Source organism: Antennarius striatus, chromosome 14, assembly GCF_040054535.1.
Source record: "Antennarius striatus isolate MH-2024 chromosome 14, ASM4005453v1, whole genome shotgun sequence".
NCBI classification, from domain to species: Eukaryota; Metazoa; Chordata; class Actinopteri; order Lophiiformes; family Antennariidae; genus Antennarius; species Antennarius striatus.
The window spans coordinates 369,692-392,760 of NC_090789.1; the positions used below are offsets into that span (position 1 = coordinate 369,692).

The following is a 23,069-nucleotide window of genomic DNA, read 5'->3' on the forward strand; positions in this document are numbered from 1 at the left end:
GCTGTCGTATGGCGGTTGGATTCAGGCGGTGAACCAGGGCGGAGCTTCGGCCTGGCGCGGCGGACAGAAACCAGTCGACACGTGTTTGAGACGTGTTTATTGGACAGAAGCAGTGGCTTAGCCCCGCCCCCTGACGCATCACACAGCAGGACCGGCGCCGCCCACCAGGGGGCAGCGAACTCCTGAGACGATGAAAGGGGACGGGACTGATTGGTCGGTCCAGGAAGTGGGGGCGGCGTCTACGTGCTGGAACAAACGTGTGACATCACAGGAAGTCCTCCAGGGCGGCGACAGAACGGAGGAGGAGGTGCTGGAGTCAGTAGAAGAAGTACACTGAGGAGGAGAGAGGAGGTGAGTGTGTGTGTGTGTGTGGACATCAATGCTGAACCGTTGCCATGGATACTCACAGAAGACGACGCCCACACAGATGACGCCGATGACGGCCATGATGATCATCATCTGGAGGAGGACAAACGGCTTTAGAGTCAGGACAGACGGGGTGGGCGGGGTCACTGGGTGGGCGGGGTTACGTCACAGCAACAGGCGTGGCTGGAGATGGGGGGGCGGGGCTACTTCACAGCACAGCTGGCTCTTTAATCCCCATCCCTCTAATCCAGATTGGGATTCCACTCCATGTAATCCTGCTGCTGCTTTCTGATTGGTCAGTCAGGATGGAGCGGTGACGACTCAGCGTCTCCCAGCCGGTCCTGACTGGTTCAGCTCCGGTCTGACGGTTATTCTGGTCTGTTTCAGACCGTCACACTAAATAATCTGTAACAACTGAATGTCTAATAAATAATCTAATCTACTTCAGACGGACTGATCCTTCCTGGGGAAAAAAACCCCACCCCCAGACACGCCTTAGAAGGACTGAGCCCCGCCCCCGGCCCCGCCCACCTTGCAGTTCTTCCACCAGTACTTGTTCTTCAGTTTGGCGGCGCTGCTCTCGAACTGCGAGGCCCCGGCCTGGAGGGCGTCGGCCCGGTCGTCCAGCTCCGACAGCTTCTGGTCGCGCTCCAGCACCTTGTCCACGTTCACCCGCATGATGTCCACCACCTGGGGGGGGCAGCCGTTAGCGCCGAGCTAAAAGCGTTAGCATCGGTGCTAATCAATCCTGGAGTCATCGATCGATCGATCGGTACCATCATCAAACTGACCCGATCTCCGCCTCACCTCGTCCACCTGCGCCTGTGTCTGCTGCAGGCGTCTGTTGCTGGTGAGGTTCGGGGCGGGGGCCGGAGGCCCCCCCTCACCCTGTGGGGCTCCTGGGGTCCCTGCTGCCTCTGGAGTCGACCTGCACACAGGAAGAGGTTGGGTCGGTCCAAGGGTGAGGGGCGGGCCCCAGGGTGAGGGGCGGGGCCCAGGGTGAGGGGCGGAGACAATTTATTTCTAGTCGATAAAGTTCAAACAGGAAGCAGACGGAGTTCAACCACCTGAACAGTAAAGTTTCATTCAGGTTTAATTCATTCAGATGTTTCCATTCATGGATATTGATCCTCAATAATTGATCAGTCGGAATGTTAATCAAAGATAGTAGATGTTTCACCAGGAACACGTCTGGAAGGTGAACACACTGACCCCTCGTTCCTGGTGGTTCACACGTTCAGGATCCACACGATTAACGAATTCCGCGATCCAACAACCAACTATTATATAACTGAACCGTTAGTGACCCCCCCATCCTGACATTAACCACCTTCTGTCTGTATCACCTTTAAAACACTCTGACAGACTGTTTGAAGCACTTTGTGTCTCACAGAAGTCAGACTGACAGAATGTAGAACACTTCCTGATGCTGTCAGCCAATAGGATGAGAGGACGGAATCACATGACTGACTACTAAAAATCCACGATGAGGTGAAGTCACGCGCGTTGATGCGTGAGGGATTACTGTGTGTCATCTGTTCCAGAACAGAACTCTAAACCAGGACACAACTGGACCCCCCTCTGAAGCAGGACCCTCACATAGAACACGCTACACGCTACATGCTACACGCTACAGTCCCCTTAGAACAAGGTTTCTGTCTTTCATTTCAAGAGGACCAAATCACTGATTAAATAAAGTGATGAACGTTTCTGCTGTCATCTGATTCTTTAATAACCCATGTAACTTTGTATGATCCAAGGTTTAGAACACGTGTGACCCTGGTGTGTGTCCACATGTGATGACGCTCACAGTGGTCCTCAGTGTGCTCAGGTTGTGTGTGTGTGTGTGTGTGTGTGTGTGTGTGTGTGTGTGTGTGAGACTGTTCAGACTAATAGACACCTCTGATGTTAATCTGGATGGACTTCATTCTGACCACCAGGGACCACTATCATCTCACTTCCTGCTCACAGACGCCCTGATTGGACAAGATATCCCATGACATCATCACATCTTCATCACGTCCACACCCGTCAGACTCGTTAGGAGACCAATCCAAGATCTGGGGGCGGGTTTGAAGGGGTTGAGCCAATCAGGGAGCTGGTGTTTAGGATGGGCGGAGCTGTTTTGGTGAACTTTAAGGTGTTCGTAACAACACACTGAAACTGATTGATTATTGATTTCACTCACAGCTGGATGGAAAGAAACAAACAATCATCTCCAACAAAACAGACAGATTAGAGCAGCAGAACCCCCCCCCCAATAAAGAGGAACCTCCTGTCATTTTATCTACAGGTAGGATGAAGCAGGACGCTGTCATGGTGAAGATGATGGTGGTGATGATGATTATGATGATAATGATGATGATGATGATGATGGTGATGATGGTGATGATGATGATGATGATGATGGTGATGATGGTGGTGATGATGATGATGATGATGATGATGATGATGATGGTGGTGATGATGGTGATGATGATGATTGTGATGGTGATGATGATGGTAATGGTGATGATGACGATGATGATGATGATGATGATGATAGTGATGATGATGATGGTGATGATGATGATGGTTTTGATGATGATGATTGTGATGGTGATGATGATGATGGTGACGATGATGATGATGGTGATGATGACGATGATGGTGATGATGATGATGGTGATGATGATGATGATTATGGTGACGGTGATGGTGATGATGATGATGATTATTGTGATGGTGATGATGGTGATGGTGATGATGGTGATGATGATGATGATGATGATGGTGATGATAATGATGATGATGGTGATGATGATGATGGTGATGATGATGATGATGATGATGATGGTGATGATGATGATGATGATGATGGTGATGATGATGATGATGATGATGGTGATGATAATGATGATGATGATGATGATGATTGTGATGGTGATGATGATGATGGTGATGATGATGATGATGGTGATGATGATGATGATTGTGATGGTGATGATGACGATGATGATGGTGATGGTGGTGATGGTGAGGAGGAAGAGGTGGGGGGGCTGTTGCCCGGGTGACGGTGGTTCTGGAGGTCAGGTGGTGCCGGCGCACAAAACCGGCTCAATAAAGATCAAAGTGATGGACGTGAACAGGATGTTTACCCAAAACAATAAACAAACAAATAAACAACAAACAGTCTGTTGATCAAACACTCACATGTCAGCGACGGGACGACGAGATGATCTGAGTCTGAGAGGAGAGTGGGGGAGGGTGGGATGATGAGAGGGATGAAGAGTGGGTGGAGGAGGGGGGAGAGAGAGAGTGGGGGGGTTGAGAGAGGGGGGAGGGGAGGGGGGGCGTTGGGATCCTAGATTTTCATTAAATCCTCAATAATCTGACCAACAGGAAACATTTTGTCGTTTCCTTTCTGATATATTTTTATTAGAGATAAAGCCGTTCATCAGGATTTGAATTAAAGATTTAAACGCAACGAAATGATGAATGAAACATTACTAACAGTCAACAGTGGGAACCCTTATGAAGGTTTACTTTACTGGAGTTTTAACTTAAAGTAAATAAATGTTCTTTTAAACATTTCACTATTCTGTCCTCGTCAGTCACGAGCAGTTAGCTTCTGATTTCTTCCTCATTTCTGTCTGATTTTGATTTCTGTTTTATTCTTCCTGGTTTCTTTTTTGATGACCGACTTCTTTGTGATTCTTCCCAGTTCATTTCTGTTTTCATTATCATTTCTTTCTAACTTCATATCTGAAACATGATTGTTCCTGATTTCTTATTGATTTCTTCCTGGTTCTTGATGGTTTCATTCGACCCAATTTTCCCTCATTTGTGTTAATTTTTATACTAATTTCCCCAATTAAACATCTAATTTTATTAATTTTTCTGTTACTTTTTTTCTGTTGTTCTTCTAATTTCACACAGTTTTCTCTTGATTTCTCTCCATTTATCTCATTTTTATGCAGTATACAATTTTCCTCATTTTCCTGCTAATTTTTTTGGTTTTTCCTCTCATTTTCCAGCTTTCTTTCTGATTTCTTCCTGTTTTTCTTATTTTTCTTCATTTTGCCCATATACATCATTTACCTAATTTTTCCTAATTCCTCTGCTAATTTTTTTCCCTTTTCCTTCAACTTTCATGCATTTTTATTTCTGACGTTTTCCTAATTTTCCACATTCTACATAATTGTATTTAATTTTTCCTCTTTTGATATGATTTTAAATCATTTTTCCTAATTTTTCAGCTTTTTTTGTGTTTTTTGTCTGATTTAATCCACTGTCCTTTCTGATTTCTTAATTTTCCAAAATTTTCCTCAGTTTCCCCGATTGCCCCTAATTTTCCTCTTTTCACCTCATCTGACCTATTTTTTCCTAATTTCTCTGCTAATTTCTTGTCTTTTCTTTCCATTTTCATGCAGTTTTCTTTCTGATTTCTCCACTTATCCCTCATTTCTCCTAATTTTTCCCCATCTACCTCAATGTACCTCAATTTTGGATATTTTTTTCTGTTTCTCTTCTGATTTTGTGCAATTTTCTCCTTCATTTGTCCCCATTCTCCCTATTTACCCTTGTTGTTCCTCATTTTACCTTGTTTTTCCTAATTTTTCTGATAACTTTCTCTGTTATTGTTCTGATTTTGTGCAGTTTTCGTTCTGATTTCTCTGCATTTCCTCATTTTCATTCATATTTCCTCATTCTTCCTTATTTTTTCTCCTTTTCCTGAGAACTGTTTCTTTTTTCTTCTGATTTTGCAATTTACTACCTACTTTTCCTCATTTTCCCAAAATTTTCTAACTTTTTTCATTCTACCTCATTTTCCTGATAAATTTTCTACCTCATTTTCCCCCATTTTCCTCAGTTTTCTTCATTTCCACTCATAATTCCTCATTTTACTTAATTTTTCCTCATGTTTCTGAGATTTCCTTCCATTTTTCATCTGATTTTTTGCAATTTTCTACCTCATTTCTCCCCATTTTCCTCATTTTTCCCAATTTTCGCTCATACAGTATTTTCTTGTTTTTTAATTTATTTTTTTTTAATTTTATATACTGGTTTGATCCCCGAAGGGAAATTAAGAACGCACACTCTAGCTACTGATTACAAACGCATGCATACATATATATTAGTGAGTACAGGCCCCTGTATCACACACATACACAGGGGGGCCTGTAGGCATGCAGGGGAGGTAGAGTGGCAGGCAGCTCCTTCTTGGTGCGCCTCAAATGAGCAATTTGTAAAGGGGACGGCACTTTGCTCAGGGGTGCCTCGGCAGTGCTCCGGAGATGAGCTGACACCTCCCACTGTCAGCTCACCTCCGGGTATTTTTTGGGGGGCGGGAGCGGGAATCGAACCGCCGATCTTAAATCATAGGACGACCCGCTCTACCCCCCGCTTTACCACTGAGCCACTGCCGCCCCCTACATCATTTTCCCTCCTTTTTCTGATAATTTTATGTTGTCTTTCTGAGTTTGTGCAATTTTCTTCCTTATTTTTCACCCCTTTCCAAATTTTTCATCATTTTCACTAATATTTCGCCCTGTACCTCATTTTTCTGATAATTGTTTCTTTTACATCTTTTTGTATAGTTATATTTTGTATAGTTTTCTTTCTGATATTTGTCCTCATTTTCCTCATTTTTCCTCAGTTTCTTCATTCTACCTCAATTTTCTTCATTTTTGTATAAAATGTTTTTGGTTTTATTCAGATTTAGTGCAGTTTTCATTCTTATTTTCCCAATTGTTCTCATTTTCATTCATATTTTCTCATTCTACCTCCTTTTTCAAATATTTTTTGATAATTTTTTCTTCTCATTGTGCAATTTACTACCCGATTTTCCCCATTTTCCTTCACTTTCCCTAATTCTTTTCATTCTGCCTGATTTTTCCTCATTTTTCTGATTATTTTTATGTTTTTCTTTTGATTTTGTGCAATTTTGTACCGCATTTATCTCATTCCCCCCATTTCTCTCATTCTGCCTCATTTTTCCTCATTTTATTTCATATATACCCATTCTACCTCATTTTTCTGATAAAAGTTTCTACCACATTTTCCAAATTTTCCCTGATTTGTCTTTCTACCTTGTTTTTCTGATATTTTTTTTTACCTCATTTCCCTAATTTTTTGGTCATTCTACCTAATTTATCGAAAAAATGAAGTAGAGTGCGATACAAATTAGTTAAAATGAGGCAGAAAATGTATCAAACAAATTAGGTAGAGTGAGAAAAAAGTAGGTAAAATGGGGTAGAGAAATCAGAAGAAAAGCAGAAGAGATTTTCAGAAAATTGAGGTAGAATAAGAAAAATCAGGGAAAACAACTGAATGGTTTTTAAACCATCTATGCTAAGAGACAAGGCACGGCCTGGGGCCTGTTGGGAAGATGGCACACCAATCAGGAGGAGGGGGTGGTACAGCGGGCGTGGCCAAGTGTCCCAGAGACACCAGTCATTTATGAGGGAGGGCGGAGTATCCAGGAGCAATGCAGGCGGCTCACAGGAAGAGATGACAGAGTGATACACAATACAGGTAGTCGTCGACTTACGACCGCAATTGGGCCCGACAGATCGGTCGTAAATCGACTCTTAAGTAAAAATTCAGTCCAGCAGCGCTGGTTCTTGGCTGGGGGTCGTCCGGATCGTCAGCTGGGGCAGCGTGTGGGTTGGTGGGAGCGGGAGACGATCTTTTCATAATCATTGTGAGCTTTGTCTGAATTGTTTGTGTCTTTTTCTCCTCATAAATTTCACGATATGGACGGAAAGCGTCGTTTTCCATCCGTTCAATCCTTGCAAATGTTTCTATGTTCTATGTCCATTTCTTCAAAGTGTGCACGGAGTTTATTTAACAGGGAAAAGCCTTCTGACAAGCCTTTGGTGGTGAACATTGTTTCTGTTTCCTCCTCTTCTTTCTCTGCTTCTCTTCTCTCTTCTTCTTCCACTCTTTCTTCTTCCAGCGCGATCAGTTCTTCATACAGCGCGATCATTCCTGAGTTCTCCAAGGAGAGGTTTTTTGCCAGTTTCACTATTTTCTCTCGAATCTGATCAAGTTCTTCGTCACTTTCAAATCCAGCAGAAGAGTTCACGTAACGCTTGACAGTTTTTCCATACGCCATTCATACATTTCTCCGTCACAGCCTCCTAAGCAGCCCAGCCCATCAGTAGTGGGCTGGGCTGCTGATCTCAGTGTGACTGAACAGCGTGTGTGCGCCGTGGGGACTGAAGAGAGCGCGGGAGCCTCAGAGCGTGAGTACTGTGGCTGGAGGGAATGCCCCGCCCTACCCGGACATTGTGGTCGTAAAGTCGGTCGGTCATAAGTTGCATAGGTCGTAAGTCGGCGACTACCTGTATAAAGAGCAGACAAGAGCTGCAGCCATTACAGGTTGAATGAGAAAAACTGAGGTAAAATGAGGATAAAATTACACAAAATCAGATGAAAATTACAAAAAAAATTCTGAAAAATTAGAACAATAAAAATTAAGTAAAATGAGGGGAAATGAGTTAGAAAATTGGTCTAAATCAATTTGCCTTATTTTCCGAAAAATCAGGCAAATGATGTACAACATGTATTGGGAAAATGAGGTACAATGAGAAAAATCAGGGTAAGGGTTAGGGTTAGAAAATGATGAAAATGACGTAAAAATTTCATTGGAAAAATGAGGTAGACTGAGGAAAATCAAGGTTACGGTTAGAAAATGAGGTAGAATGAGAAAAATCAAGGTTAGGAGTAGGGTTAAGGTTAGAAAATTAGGTAGAAAATGTTTTTTTTTAATTGTTCTAATTTTTCTGAATTTTTTTGTAATTTTCATCTGATTTTGTGTAATTTTCTCCTCATTCTACCTCATTTTTCCAATAGATTTTCTACCTCATTTTCATCATTTTCTAACCCTAACCCTGATTTTTCTCATTCAAATTAATTTTTCCAATAAATTTTCTACCACAATTTTTAACCTTAACCCTAACCCTAACCTTGCTTTTTCTAACCCTAACCCTAACCTTGATTTTTCTAACCCTAACCCTAACCTTGATTTTTCTAACCCTAACCCTAACCTTGATTTTTCTAACCCTAACCTTGATTTTTCTAACCCTAACCCTAACCTTGATTTTTCTCACTCTTCCTCATTTTTCCAATAAAATTAAAACTCATTTTCATCATTTTCTAACCCTAACCCTGATTTTTCTCATTCAAATTAATTTTTCCAATAAATTTTCTACCACATTTTTTAACCTTAACCCTAACCCTAACCTTGATTTTTCTAACCCTAACCCTAACCTTGATTTTTCTCACTCTTCCTCATTTTTCCAATAAAATTAAAACTCATTTTCATCATTTTCTAACCCTAACCCTGATTTTTCTCATTCAAACGAATTTTTACCATAAATTTTCTACCTCATTTTTTAACCCTAACCCTAACCCTAACCTTGATTTTTCTAACCCTAACCTTGATTTTTCTAACCCTAACCCTAACCCTAGCCTTGATTTTTGTCATTCTACCTCATTTTTCCAATAAAATCTTTACCTCATTTTCATCATTTTCTAACCCTAACCCTGATTTTTCTCATTCAAATTAATTTTTCCAATAAATTTTCTACCACATTTTTTAACCTTAACCCTAACCCTAACCTCGCTTTTTCTAACCCTAACCCTAACCTTGCTTTTTCTAACCCTAACCCTAACCTTGATTTTTCTAACCCTAACCCTAACCTTGATTTTTCTCACTCTTCCTCATTTTTCCAATAAAATTAAAACTCATTTTCATCATTTTCTAACCCTAACCCTGATTTTTCTCATTCAAACGAATTTTTACCATAAATTTTCTACCTCATTTTTTAACCCTAACCCTAACCCTAACCTTGATTTTTCTAACCCTAACCCTAACCTTGATTTTTCTAACCCTAACCCTAACCTTGATTTTTCTAACCCTAACCTTGATTTTTCTAACCCTAACCCTAACCCTAGCCTTGATTTTTGTCATTCTACCTCATTTTTCCAATAAAATCTTTACCTCATTTTCATCATTTTCTAACCCTAACCCTGATTTTTCTCATTCAAATTAATTTTTCCAATAAATTTTCTACCACATTTTTTAACCTTAACCCTAACCCTAACCTTGATTTTTCTAACCCTAACCCTAACCTTGATTTTTCTAACCCTAACCCTAACCTTGCTTTTTCTAACCCTAACCCTAACCTTGATTTTTCTAACCCTAACCTTGATTTTTCTAACCCTAACCCTAACCTTGATTTTTCTAACCCTAACCCTAACCTTGATTTTTCTAACCCTAACCCTAACCTTGATTTTTCTAACCCTAACCCTAACCTTGATTTTTCTCACTCTTCCTCATTTTTCCAATAAAATTAAAACTCATTTTCATCATTTTCTAACCCTAACCCTGATTTTTCTCATTCAAACGAATTTTTACCATAAATTTTCTACCTCATTTTTTAACCCTAACCCTAACCTTGATTTTTCTAACCCTAACCTTGATTTTTCTAACCCTAACCCTAGCCTTGATTTTTGTCATTCTACCTCATTTTTCCAATAAAATCTTTACCTCATTTTCATCATTTTCTAACCCTAACCCTGATTTTTCTCATTCAAATTAATTTTTCCAATAAATTTTCTACCACATTTTTTAACCTTAACCCTAACCCTAACCTTGCTTTTTCTAACCCTAACCCTAACCTTGATTTTTCTAACCCTAACCCTAACCTTGATTTTTCTCACTCTTCCTCATTTTTCCAATAAAATTAAAACTCATTTTCATCATTTTCTAACCCTAACCCTGATTTTTCTCATTCAAACGAATTTTTACCATAAATTTTCTACCTCATTTTTTAACCCTAACCCTAACCCTAACCTTGATTTTTCTAACCCTAACCTTGATTTTTCTAACCCTAACCCTAGCCTTGATTTTTGTCATTCTACCTCATTTTTCCAATAAAATCTTTACCTCATTTTCATCATTTTCTAACCCTAACCTTGATTTTTCTCATTCAAATTAATTTTTCCAATAAATTTTCTACCACATTTTTTAACCTTAACCCTAACCCTAACCTTGCTTTTTCTAACCCTAACCCTAACCTTGCTTTTTCTAACCCTAACCCTAACCTTGATTTTTCTAACCCTAACCCTAACCTTGCTTTTTCTAACCCTAACCCTAACCTTGATTTTTCTAACCCTAACCCTAGCCTTGATTTTTGTCATTCTAGATCATTTTTCCAATTAAAACGTTACCTCATTTTCATCATTTTCTAACCCTAACCCTGATTTTTCTCATTCAAATTAATTTTTCCAATAAATTTTCTACCACATTTTTTAACCTTAACCCTAACCCTAACCTTGATTTTTCTAACCCTAACCCTAACCTTGATTTTTCTCACTCTTCCTCATTTTTCCAATAAAATTAAAACTCATTTTCATCATTTTCTAACCCTAACCCTGATTTTTCTCATTCAAACGAATTTTTACCATAAATTTTCTACCTCATTTTTTAACCCTAACCCTAACCCTAACCCTAACCTTGATTTTTCTAACCCTAACCTTGATTTTTCTAACCCTAACCCTAGCCTTGATTTTTGTCACTCTACCTCATTTTTCCAATAAAATCTTTACCTCATTTTCATCATTTTCTAACCCTAACCCTGATTTTTCTCATTCAAATTAATTTTTCCAATAAATTTTCTACCACATTTTTTAACCTTAACCCTAACCCTAACCTTGCTTTTTCTAACCCTAACCCTAACCTTGATTTTTCTAACCCTAACCCTAACCTTGATTTTTCTCACTCTTCCTCATTTTTCCAATAAAATTAAAATTCATTTTCATCATTTTCTAACCCTAACCCTGATTTTTTTCATTCAAACGAATTTTTACCATAAATTTTCTACCTCATTTTTTAACCCTAACCCTAACCCTAACCTTGATTTTTCTAACCCTAACCTTGATTTTTCTAACCCTAACCCTAACCCTAGCCTTGATTTTTGTCATTCTACCTCATTTTTCCAATAAAATCTTTACCTCATTTTCATCATTTTCTAACCCTAACCTGATTTTTCTCATTCAAATTAATTTTTCCAATAAATTTTCTACCACATTTTTTAACCTTAACCCTAACCCTAACCTTGCTTTTTCTAACCCTAACCCTAACCTTGATTTTTCTAACCCTAACCCTAACCTTGATTTTTCTAACCCTAACCCTAACCTTGATTTTTCTAACCCTAACCTTGATTTTTCTAACCCTAACCCTAACCCTAGCCTTGATTTTTGTCATTCTACCTCATTTTTCCAATAAAATCTTTACCTCATTTTCATCATTTTCTAACCCTAACCCTGATTTTTCTCATTCAAATTAATTTTCCAATAAATTTTCTACCTCATTTTTTAACCTTAACCCTAACCCTAACCTTGATTTTTCTAACCCTAACCTTGATTTTTCTAACCCTAACCCTAACCCTAGCCTTGATTTTTGTCATTCTACCTCATTTTTCCAATAAATCTTTACCTCATTTTCATCATTTTCTAACCCTAACCCTGATTTTCTAATTCAAACGAATTTTACCATAAATTTTCTACCTCATTTTTTAACCTTAACCCTAACCCTAACCTTGCTTTTTCTAACCCTAACCCTAACCTTGATTTTTCTAACCCTAACCCTAACCTTGATTTTTCTAACCCTAACCCTAACCTTGATTTTTCTAACCCTAACCTTGATTTTTCTAACCCTAACCCTAACCCTAGCCTTGATTTTTGTCATTCTACCTCATTTTTCCAATAAAATCTTTACCTCATTTTCATCATTTTCTAACCCTAACCCTGATTTTTCTCATTCAAATTAATTTTTCCAATAAATTTTCTACCACATTTTTTAACCTTAACCCTAACCCTAACCTTGCTTTTTCTAACCCTAACCCTAACCTTGATTTTTCTAACCCTAACCCTAACCTTGATTTTTCTAACCCTAACCCTAACCTTGATTTTTCTAACCCTAACCTTGATTTTTCTAACCCTAACCCTAACCCTAGCCTTGATTTTTGTCATTCTACCTCATTTTTCCAATAAAATCTTTACCTCATTTTCATCATTTTCTAACCCTAACCCTGATTTTTCTCATTCAAATTAATTTTTCCAATAAATTTTCTACCTCATTTTTTAACCTTAACCCTAACCCTAACCTTGATTTTTCTAACCCTAACCTTGATTTTTCTAACCCTAACCCTAACCCTAGCCTTGATTTTTGTCATTCTACCTCATTTTTCCAATAAAATCTTTACCTCATTTTCATCATTTTCTAACCCTAACCCTGATTTTTCTAATTCAAACGAATTTTTACCATAAATTTTCTACCTCATTTTTTAACCTTAACCCTAACCCTAACCTTGATTTTTCTAACCCTAACCCTAGCCTTGATTTTTGTCATTCTAGATCATTTTTCCAATAAAATCTTTACCTCATTTTCATCATTTTCTAACCCTAACCCTGATTTTTCTCATTCAAATTAATTTTTCCAATAAATTTTCTACCACATTTTTTAACCTTAACCCTAACCCTAACCTTGCTTTTTCTAACCCTAACCCTAACCTTGATTTTTCTAACCCTAACCCTAACCTTGATTTTTCTAACCCTAACCCTAACCTTGATTTTTCTAACCCTAACCTTGATTTTTCTAACCCTAACCCTAGCCTTGATTTTTGTCATTCTACCTCATTTTTCCAATAAAATCTTTACCTCATTTTCATCATTTTCTAACCCTAACCTTCATTTTTCTCATTCTACCTTATTTTTCCAATAAAATTTATACCTCACTTTCATCATTTTGTGACTTAACTCTAACCTTGATTTTTCTCAATTCAAACTAATTTTTCCAATAAATTTTCTTCCTCATTTTCTAACCTTAACCCTACTCCTAACATTGATTTTTGTCATTCTACCTCACTTATCCAATGACAATTTAACCTCATTTTTCAAAATCAAGGTTAGGGTTAGGGTTAAGGTTAAAAAATGAGGTAGAAAATTTATGGTAAAAATTCATTTGAATGAGAAAAATCAGGGTTAGGGTTAGAAAATGATGAAAATGAGTTTAAATTTTATTGGAAAAATGAGGAAGAGTGAGAAAAATCAAGGTGAGGGTTAGGGTAAGAAAAATGAAGGTTAGGGTTAGGGTTAGAAAAATCAAGGTTAGGGTTAGGGTTAGAAAAATCAAGGTTAGGGTTAGGGTTAGAAAAATCAAGTTTAGGGTTAGGGTTAGAAAAATCAAGGTTAGGGTTAGGGTTAGAAAAATCAAGGTTAGGGTTAGGGTTAAGATTAAAAAATGTGGTAGAAAATTTATTGTAAAAATTCGTTTGAATGAGAAAAATCAGGGTTAGGGTTAGAAAATGATGAAAATGAGGTAAATATTTTATTAGAAAAATGAGGTAAAGTGAGAAAAATCAAGGTTAGGGTTAGGGTCAGAAAAATCAGGGTTAGGGTTAGGGTTAGGGTTAGAAAAATCAAGGTTAGGGTTAGGGTTAGAAAAATCAAGGTTAGGGTTAGAAAAATCAAGGTTAGGGTTAGAAAAATCAAGGTTAGGGTTAGGGTTAGAAAAATCAAGGTTAGGGTTAGGGTTAAGGTTAAAAAATGTGGTAGAAAATTTATTGGAAAAATTAATTTGAATGAGAAAAATCAGGGTTAGGATTAGAAAATGATGAAAATGAGGTAAAGATTTTATTGGAAAAACGAGGTAGAATGACAAAAATCAAGGCTAGGGTTAGGGTTAGAAAAATCAAGGTTAGGGTAAGGGTTAGAAAAATCAAGGTTAGGGTTAGGGTTAGAAAAATCAAGGTTAGGGTTAGGGTTAAGTTTAAAAAATGAGGTAGAAAATTTATGGTAAAAGTTCGTTTGAATGAGAAAAATCAGGGTTAGGGTTAGGGTTAGGGTTAGAAAAATCAAGGTTAGGGTTAGGGTTAGAAAAATCAAGGTTAGGGTTAGGGTTAGAAAAATCAAGGTTAGGGTTAGGGTTAGAGAAATCAAGGTTAGGGTTAGGGTTAGAAAAATCAAAGTTAGGGTTAGGGTTAGAAAAATCAAAGTTAGGGTTAGGGTTAGAAAAATCAAGGTTAGGGTTAGGGTTAAGTTTAAAAAATGAGGTTCAAAATTTATGGTAAAAATTCGTTTGAATGAGAAAAATCAGGGTTAGGGTTAGGGTTAGGGTTAGGGTTAGAAAAATCAAGGTTAGGGTTAGGGTTAGAAAAATCAAGGTTAGGGTTAGGGTTAGAAAAATCAAGGTTAGGGTTAGGGTTAGAAAAATCAAGGTTAGGGTTAGGGTTAGAAAAATCAAGGTTAGGGTTAGGGTTAGAAAAATCAAGGTTAGGGTTAGAAAAATCAAGGTTAGGGTTAGGTTTGGAAAATCAAGGTTAGGGTTAGGGTTAGAAAAATCAAGGTTAGGGTTAGGGTTAGAAAAATCAAGGTTAGGGTTAGGGTTAGAAAAATCAAGGTTAGGGTTAGGGTTAGAAAAATCAAAGTTAGGGTTAGGGTTAGAAAAATCAAGGTTAGGGTTAGGGTTAAGTTTAAAAAATGAGGTAGAAAATTTATGGTAAAAATTCGTTTGAATGAGAAAAATCAGGGTTACGGTTAGGGTTAGGGTTAGGGTTAGAAAAATCAAGGTTAGGGTTAGGGTTAGAAAAATCAAGTTTAGGGTAAGAAAAATCAAGGTTAGGGTTAGAAAAATCAAGGTTAGGGTTAGGGTTAGAAAAATCAAGGTTAGGGTTAGGGTTAGAAAAATCAAGGTTAGGGTTAGAAAAATCAAGGTGAGGGTTAGAAAAATCAAGGTTAGGGTTAGGGTTAGAAAAATCAAGGTTAGGGTTAGGGTTAAGGTTAAAAAATGTGGTAGAAAATTTATTGGAAAAATTCGTTTGAATGAGAAAAATCAGGGTTAGGGTTAGAAAATGATGAAAATGAGGTAAATATTTTATTGGAAAAACGAGGTAGAATGACAAAAATCAAGGCTAGGGTTAGGGTTGGAAAAATCAAGGTTAGGGTTAGGGTTAGAAAAATCAAGGTTAGGGTTAGAAAAATCAAGGTTAGGGTTAGGGTTAGAAAAATCAAGTTTAGGGTTAGGGTTAGAAAAATCAAGGTTAGGGTTAGGGTTAGAAAAATCAAGGTTAGGGTTAGGGTTAGAAAAATCAAAGTTAGGGTTAGGGTTAGAAAAATCAAGGTTAGGGTTAGGGTTAAGTTTAAAAAATGAGGTAGAAAATTTATGGTAAAAATTCGTTTGAATGAGAAAAATCAGGGTTAGGGTTAGGGTTAGGGTTAGAAAAATCAAGGTTAGGGTTAGGGTTAGAAAAATCAAGGTTAGGGTTAGGGTTAGAAAAATCAAGGTTAGGGTTAGGGTTAGAAAAATCAAGGTTAGGGTTAGGGTTAGAAAAATCAAGGTTAGGGTTAGGGTTAGAAAAATCAAGGTTAGGGTTAGGGTTAGAAAAATCAAGGTTAGGGTTAGAAAAATCAAGGTTAGGGTTAGGTTTGGAAAATCAAGGTTAGGGTTAGGGTTAGAAAAATCAAGGTTAGGGTTAGGGTTAGAAAAATCAAGGTTAGGGTTAGGGTTAGAAAAATCAAGGTTAGGGTTAGGGTTAGAAAAATCAAGGTTAGGGTTAGGGTTAGAAAAATCAAGGTTAGGGTTAGGGTTAGAAAAATCATGGTTAGGGTTAGGGTTAGAAAAATCAAGGTTAGGGTTAGGGTTAGAAAAATCAAGGTTAGGGTTAGGGTTAGAAAAATCAAAGTTAGGGTTAGGGTTAGAAAAATCAAGGTTAGGGTTAGGGTTAGAAAAATCAAGGTTAGGGTTAGGGTTAGAAAAATCAAAGTTAGGGTTAGGGTTAGAAAAATCAAGGTTAGCGTTAGGGTTAAGTTTAAAAAATGAGGTAGAAAATTTATGGTAAAAATTCGTTTGAATGAGAAAAATCAGGGTTAGGGTTAGGGTTAGGGTTAGAAAAATCAAGGTTAGGGTTAGAAAAATCAAGGTTAGGGTTAGAAAAATCAGGGTTAGGGTTAGAAAAATCAAGGTTAGGGTTAGGGTTAAGGTTAAAAAATGTGGTAGAAAATTTATTGGAAAAATTAATATGAATGAGAAAAATCTGGGTTAGGATTAGAAAATGATGAAAATGAGGTAAAGATTTTATTGGAAAAACGAGGTAGAATGACAAAAATCAAGGCTAGGGTTAGGGTTGGAAAAATCAAGGTTAGGGTTAGGGTTAGAAAAATCAAGGTTAGGGTTAGGGTTAGAAAAATCAAGGTTAGGGTTAGGGTTAAGATTAAAAAATGTGGTAGAAAATGTATTGTAAAAATTCGTTTGAATGAGAAAAATCAGGGTTAGGGTTAGAAAATGATGAAAATGAGGTAAATATTTTATTAGAGAAATGAGCTAGAGTGAGAAAAATCAAGGTTAGGGTTAGGGTTAGGGTTAGGGTTAGAAAAATCAAGGTTAGGGTTAGGGTTAGAAAAATCAAGGTTAGGGTTAGGGTTAGAAAAATCAAGGTTAGGGTTAGGGTTAGAAAAATCAAGGTTAGGGTTAGGGTTAGAAAAATCAAGGTTAGGGTTAGAAAAATCAAGGTTAGGGTTAGAAAAATCAAGGTTAGGGTTAGAAAAATCAAGGTTAGGGTTAGAAAAATCAAGGTTAGGGTTAGGGTTAAGGTTAAAAAATGTGGTAGAAAATTTATTGGAAAAATTAATTTGAATGAGAAAAATCAGGGTTAGGGTTAGAAAATGATGAAAATGAGGTAAAGATTTTATTGGAAAAACGAGGTAGAATGACAAAAATCAAGGCTAGGGTTAGGGTTAGGGTCAGAAAAATCAAGGTTAGGGTTAGGGTTAGAAAAATCAAGGTTAGGGTTAGGGTTAGAAAAATCAAGGTTAGGGTTAGGGTTAGAAAAATCAAGTTTAGGATTAGGGTTAGAGAAATCAAGGTTAGGGTTAGGGTTAGAAAAATCAAGGTTAGGGTTAGAAAAATCAAGGTAAGGGTTAGGGTTAGAAAAATCAAGGTTAGGGTTAGGGTTAGAAAAATCAAGTTTAGGATTAGGGTTAGAAAAATCAAGGTTAGGGTTAGGGTTAGAAAAATCAAGGTTAGGGTTAGGGTTAGAAAAATCAAGGTTAGGGTTAGGGTTAGAAAAATCAAGGTTAGGGTTAGAAAAATCAAGGTAAGGGTTAGGGTTAGAAAAATCAAGGTTAGGGTTAGGGTTAGAAAAATCAAGTTTAGGATTAGGGTTAGAAAAATCAAGGTTAGGGTTAGGGTTAGAAAAATCAAGTTTAGGATTAGGGTTAGAGAAATCAAGGTTAGGGTTAGGGTTAGAAAAATCAAGGTTAGGGTTAGAAAAATCAAGGTAAGGGTTAGGGTTAGAAAAATCAAGGTTAGGGTTAGGGTTAGAAAAATCAAGTTTAGGATTAGGGTTAGAAAAATCAAGGTTAGGGTTAGGGTTAGAAAAATCAAGGTTAGGGTTAGGGTTAGAAAAATCAAGGTAAGGGTTAGGGTTGAGGTTAAAAAATTAGGTAGACAATTTATTGGAAAAATTCGTTTGAATTAGAAAAATCAGGGTTAGGGTTAGAAAATGATGAAAATGAGGTAAAGATTTCATTGGAAAAATGAGGTAGACTGAGAAAAATCAAGGTCAGGATCAAGGTTAGAAAAAGCATTTTTTTCTACCTCATTTTCTACCCCTAACCCTAACCTTGATTTTTCTAACCCTAACCCTAACCTTGATTTTTCTAACCCTAACCCTAACCCTGATTTTTCTCATTCAAACGAGTTTTTACAGTAAAAATTTTCTACCTCATTCTTTTAACCTTAACCCTAACCCTAACCTTGATTTTTCTAACCCTAACCTTGATTTTTCTAACCCTAACCCTAACCTTGATATTCTCACTCTCCTCATTTTTCCAATAAAATTTTTACCTCATTTTCATCATTTTCTAACCCTAACCCTGATTTTTCTCATTCAAACGAATTTTTACAATAAATTTTCTACCTCATTTCCTGACCCTAACTTTGATTTTTACCAGTCTACCTCATTTTTCCAATGAAATTTTTATCTCATTTTCATCATTTTCTAACCCTAACCCTGATTTTTCTCATTCAAACTAATTTTTCCAATACATTTTCTAAGTCATTTTTAACCTTAACCCTACTCCTAACCTTGATTTTTCTCATTCTACCTCATTTTCTAACCCTAACCTTGATTATTTTTGTCTACCTCATTTTTCCATGAAATTTTTACCTCATTTTCATCATATTCTAACCCTTACCCTTACCCTGATTTTTCTCATTCTACCTCATTTTTCCAATAAATTGTAGAAAATTTATTGGAAAAATTAGGTTGAATGAGAAAAATCAGGGTAAGGGTAAGGGTTAGAAAATGATGAAAATGAGGGAGAAAATTTTATTGGAGAAAATGAGGAAGAATTAAAAAATCATGGTCAGGGTTTTGGTTAGGAAATGAGGTAGAATGAGAAAAATCAAGGTTAGGGTTAGGGTTAGAAAAATCAAGGTTAGTGTTACGGTTAATGTTAGAAAATGAGGTCGAAAATTTATTGGAAAAATTAGGTAGGATGAGAAAAATCAGGGTTAGGGTTAGGTTTAGGGTTAGAAAAATCAAGATTAGGGTTAGGGTTATGGTTAGAAAATTAGAATGAGAAAATCAGGGTAAGGGTTAGGGTTGGGAAACGAGGTCGAAAATCTATTGGAAAAATGAGATAAATGAGAAAAATGAAGGTTAGGTTTAGTGTTAAGGTTAGAAAATGAGGTAGAAAATTTACTTGAAAAATGAGGTAGAATGAGAAAAATCAGGGTTAGGGTCAGGGTTAAGGTTCGAAAATGAGGTAGAAAATTTATTGGAAAAATAAGGTAGAACGAAAAAAATCAAGCTTAGGTTTAGGGATTGGAAATGATTAAATTGAGGTAGAAAATTTATTGGAAAAATGAGGTAGAATGAGAAAAACAGGGAAAGTGGTGAAAATGAGGTAAAAAAAATTATCCAGGCGTGAGGCGGGGGACACTCCAGGCACGACGCCAGTGTACCGCGGAGCCACATACAGACAAACAATCACTCACACACACACTCACTCTTACGGTCAATTTGGAACGGCCAATCAACCTGAAGCGCATGCTTTTGGAGGTGGGAGGAAGCCGGAGAACCCGGAGAGAACCCACGCAGACACAAGAAGAGCATGAGAACTCCACACAGAGCGGGACTCGAACCCGAGTCCGCCATGTTGTGAGGCGGCAGCGCTAACCACTGCGCCACCGTGCCGCCCGGAGGTAGAAGATGTATCTGAAAAATGAGGTAGAATGAGAAAAATTATGGAAAATGAGGTAGAAAATGTCATCAAAAAATGAAGTAGAATGAGAAGAATCAGGGAAAATGAGGTTAAAAAAATTTGGGAAAATTGAGGTAGAATGAGAAAAATCAGGGAAAATGAGGTGGAATATTTCATCAAAAATGAGAAATGGGAAATAACATAAAAGACCCTGATATTAAACAGGGAAATAAAAATTTACTGAGTTTAAGAAAATCGTCAACCAATATATGTTTGAGCAAACTAAGGAAGAATGGGTGCTGTTCAAAGTAAAGCAAAAGCATCAAAAAGAGGACTCACTACGAGATACAAAACCACCAAACCCTGGCAAACTTAAATATTCAAGTGGAAAAAGAAACACTAGCAGGTCTTAACAAGGCTGTAGAAACTAATTCAATACACCAGAGACCCCAGGTGGACCCGCTCGGAGGCTTCAGTCAGTCGCCCCGACTGAATGTTTGGACCCCTGGCGTGGCCAGGAGTCCCAGAGAGAGACCACACCAATCAGGAGGGGGGGGGTGTACAGCGGGCGTGGCCAAGAGTCCCAGAGACACCAGTCACTGACGGGGGAGGGCGGAGTATCCAGGAGCAATGCAGGCGGCTCACAGGTAGAGATGACAGAGTGATACACAATATAAAGAGCAGACAAGAGCTGCAGCCATTACAGGTTGAACGAGGAAAAATTAGGGAAATGAAGTGAGAAATTGCACAAAATCAAAAGAAAAACTGAATGAAATTACAGAAAAATGAGGTACAGTGACAAAAAAATTAAGGAAAATGAAGAAAATGAAATATAAAATTGCACTAAATCAGAAGAAAAACAGAAAAAAATCATTAAAATGAGGTAGAATAAGAAGAAAATGAGGAAAAATGAATAAAATGAAGTGGAAAATTACACAAAATCATAGGAGAAAAACTGAATAAAATGACTGAAAAATGAGGGGAAAATGAGGTAGAATGACAATAAAGTAAGGGAAATGAAGAAAATGAGTAAAATTAAACATAAAATTGCAATGAAGAAGAAAAACAGAAAAATAAGCAGGAAAAAATAGGTTAAATGAGGCAAAATGATGCACAATGGTGAAAAACAAGGAAAACGGAAGAAAATGGGGACAAATTAGAACAAGAACTGCACAAAATCAGAAGAAAAACAGACAAAATAGAAAAATTAAGTAAAGTGAGAAAACTTGATCCAAAATAAGGATATATAAGGAATATTGGAAGAAATCAGAAAGAAAACAGCATGAAGTCAGAAGAATTACAGGAAAAATAAGCTGAAAAGTGAGGTAAAATGAGGGGCGACAAGGGAAATGAATAAAAGACAAGAAAGGAAAACAGGGAGAAGGAAAGAAAACTGCACAAAATGGGAACAAAAACAGAAAAAATAGCAGAAAAATAAGGTAAAATGAGGAATGACAAAGGAAAATGAGAAAAAAAGAGGAAAGCGGGAAGAAATCAGAAAAGAAAACTGCACAGAATCCAAAGAAAAACAGAAGAATTCATGAAAAAATGTGGTAAAATGAGGAACAACAAAGGAAAATGAGAAAAACAGCAAGAAGTCAAAAATAAAACTACACAAAATCAGAGGAAAAACAGAATAAATTAGGAACAATGAGGAACAACAAGAAACAACAAGGAAAAATGAGAAAAAGAAGAAGTAAACTGCACAAAGTCAGAAAGAAATAGAAAAAAAGGCCAAAACATGAGGCAAGATGATGAACAATGAGGGAAATGAGGAAAATGATGAAAACATGATGAAAAATGGGAGAGATCAAAACAAAACTTGACGAACCTGGAAAGAAAACTGAAAAATTAACCAACAAATTAGATAAAATAACGTTAAATGAGAAAAAATATCAGGAAAATGGGAAGAAATTGGAAAGAAAATTGCACAAAATCAGAGGAGAAACAAAATAACTGGCAGAAAAAATAGGAGAATAGCCATAAAACGAGGGAAACTGGGATTTATCAACAGAGTAGTGGATAAAATGGGAAGAAAAACAGAAAAAATTAACACAAAAATGAGGGAAAATGAAGGAAACGAGGAGAACTCAGAAAGAAATTTGGACAAAATCAGACAAAAAACAGAAAAATAGGCAAAAACATTCAGTAAACTGAGGTAAAATTATGTAAAATAGGGAAAAATAAGTAAAAATTAGGAAAATAGGGAGAAATCAGACGGAAAATTGCACAAACTCATAGGAAAAACGGACAAAATAGCAGAAAAACTTGGTAAAACGAGTAACAAGGAGGGAAAGTGAAGAAAAAAGAGGGACATCATAAAGAAAATAGGAACGAAATTGGGAGAATAAAGGAAAAAAATAAGATTAACAATTAGGTAAGATGATAAACAATTAAGAAAATAGGGAAAAATCAGAAAGAAAACTACGAAATATGATATAAAAACTAAGAAGAAATCACGAAGAAAAGAAAGGCTGAAGAAAAACGAACAAAAATGAGGAAAAGCAAGAAAAATGGATAAATTACAGAGAAAAATTAATAATTAGATTTGGGAAAAATAAGGAAAGCAGGGAGAATTCACTAAAAAGACAAATATTTAGTGGGACTGTGGAAACATGAGGGAAAATTAGGCAAACTGAGGAAAACTAAAGAGGAATGAGGAAAAATTATGAAAAACATGATAAATGACAAAAACAAATCAGGAAGAAATCAAAATCAGAAAGAAACCAGGATGAAGTCAAACAGGAAAGAGAAAAGCAGGAAAAACTGAGAAAAACAGAGAAATCACAAAGAAAACAGGACAAATCAGAAAGAAATCAATAATCAGAACTAATAAAAAATGAGAACTCAGAAGGAAAAGATGAAAGTCAGTGGAAGTGTGAGGAAAAATCACAAAGAACAGAAAAATCACAAAGAATCAGAAGAAAACTGAGAAAAAAAAGAAAAAAAATGAAAAAACAAAACAAAAAACAGAAAAATAATCAGGACGAATCAGAAACACACCGACAATCAGAAAGGACAGAGTTCTGATCACATGATCGATACATGATCAATAATCACCGCAGGCAAACTCATTTTAATGACAGGAGGTGAAGCAACGCTCATTATAACCAATGGAATGATTTTACCTCGTCCAGGACCAATCAGAGCCGGTGTGGGCGTGGCTCCATTCTGCAAGATCTGGAGGTCCAGCCCGGGGGATGGGCTGCACCTGGAGGGAGGGGCTCCACCTGGAGGGAGGGGCTCCACCTGGAGGGAGGGGCTCCACCTGGAGGGAGGGGCATTGTGGGCAGGCCTGATGGACCTGGGTCCGACTGATCGATGGTGTCCAGCGACTCGTTTGATCACTGGACTGGTCCTGCTGGAACACAGGAAGCATCCTGAGGAGGTTTTGAACAGGTTCTATAGAGGTTCTAAAGAGGTTCTAAAGGGTTTTAGAGGTTCTA

At 37.2% G+C, this 23,069-nt stretch overlaps 1 protein-coding gene across 3 annotated transcripts; it reads right to left on the reverse strand.

The window, feature by feature from the left end:
• Positions 1-23: 23 nt before the first annotated feature.
• Positions 24-23,069, reverse strand: LOC137607015 (vesicle-associated membrane protein 2-like). Of its 3 annotated transcripts, none has more exons than XM_068332421.1 (5): positions 3,559-3,597; positions 1,174-1,294; positions 898-1,056; positions 408-459; positions 24-333 (listed from the first exon to the last, which is right to left on the reverse strand). In XM_068332421.1, coding segments are annotated over exons 1-5 (351 nt in total). In that variant the 5' UTR covers positions 3,561-3,597; the 3' UTR covers positions 24-316. The 3 variants fall into 3 exon arrangements, with proteins under 3 accessions (XP_068188522.1, XP_068188521.1, XP_068188520.1); XM_068332420.1 differs by lacking the exon at positions 3,559-3,597 and adding an exon at positions 22,752-23,069 and having other exon boundaries at positions 124-333; positions 920-1,056; XM_068332419.1 differs by lacking the exon at positions 3,559-3,597 and adding an exon at positions 22,752-23,017 and having other exon boundaries at positions 124-333.

What these genes read in the sequence shown, in the direction of transcription:
- LOC137607015 (XM_068332419.1), bottom strand. Translation starts at nt 23,002, where the DNA reads ATGCTTCCTGTGTTCCAGCAGGACCAGTCCAGTGATCAAACGAGTCGC. An exon ending in TCTGATTGGTCCTGGACGAG is followed by an intron (nt 1,295 to 22,751) that starts GTAAAATCATTC and finishes TCCTGTGTGCAG; the next exon opens with GTCGACTCCAGAGGCAGCAG. An exon ending in CACAGGCGCAGGTGGACGAG is followed by an intron (nt 1,057 to 1,173) that starts GTGAGGCGGAGA and finishes TGCCCCCCCCAG; the next exon opens with GTGGTGGACATCATGCGGGT.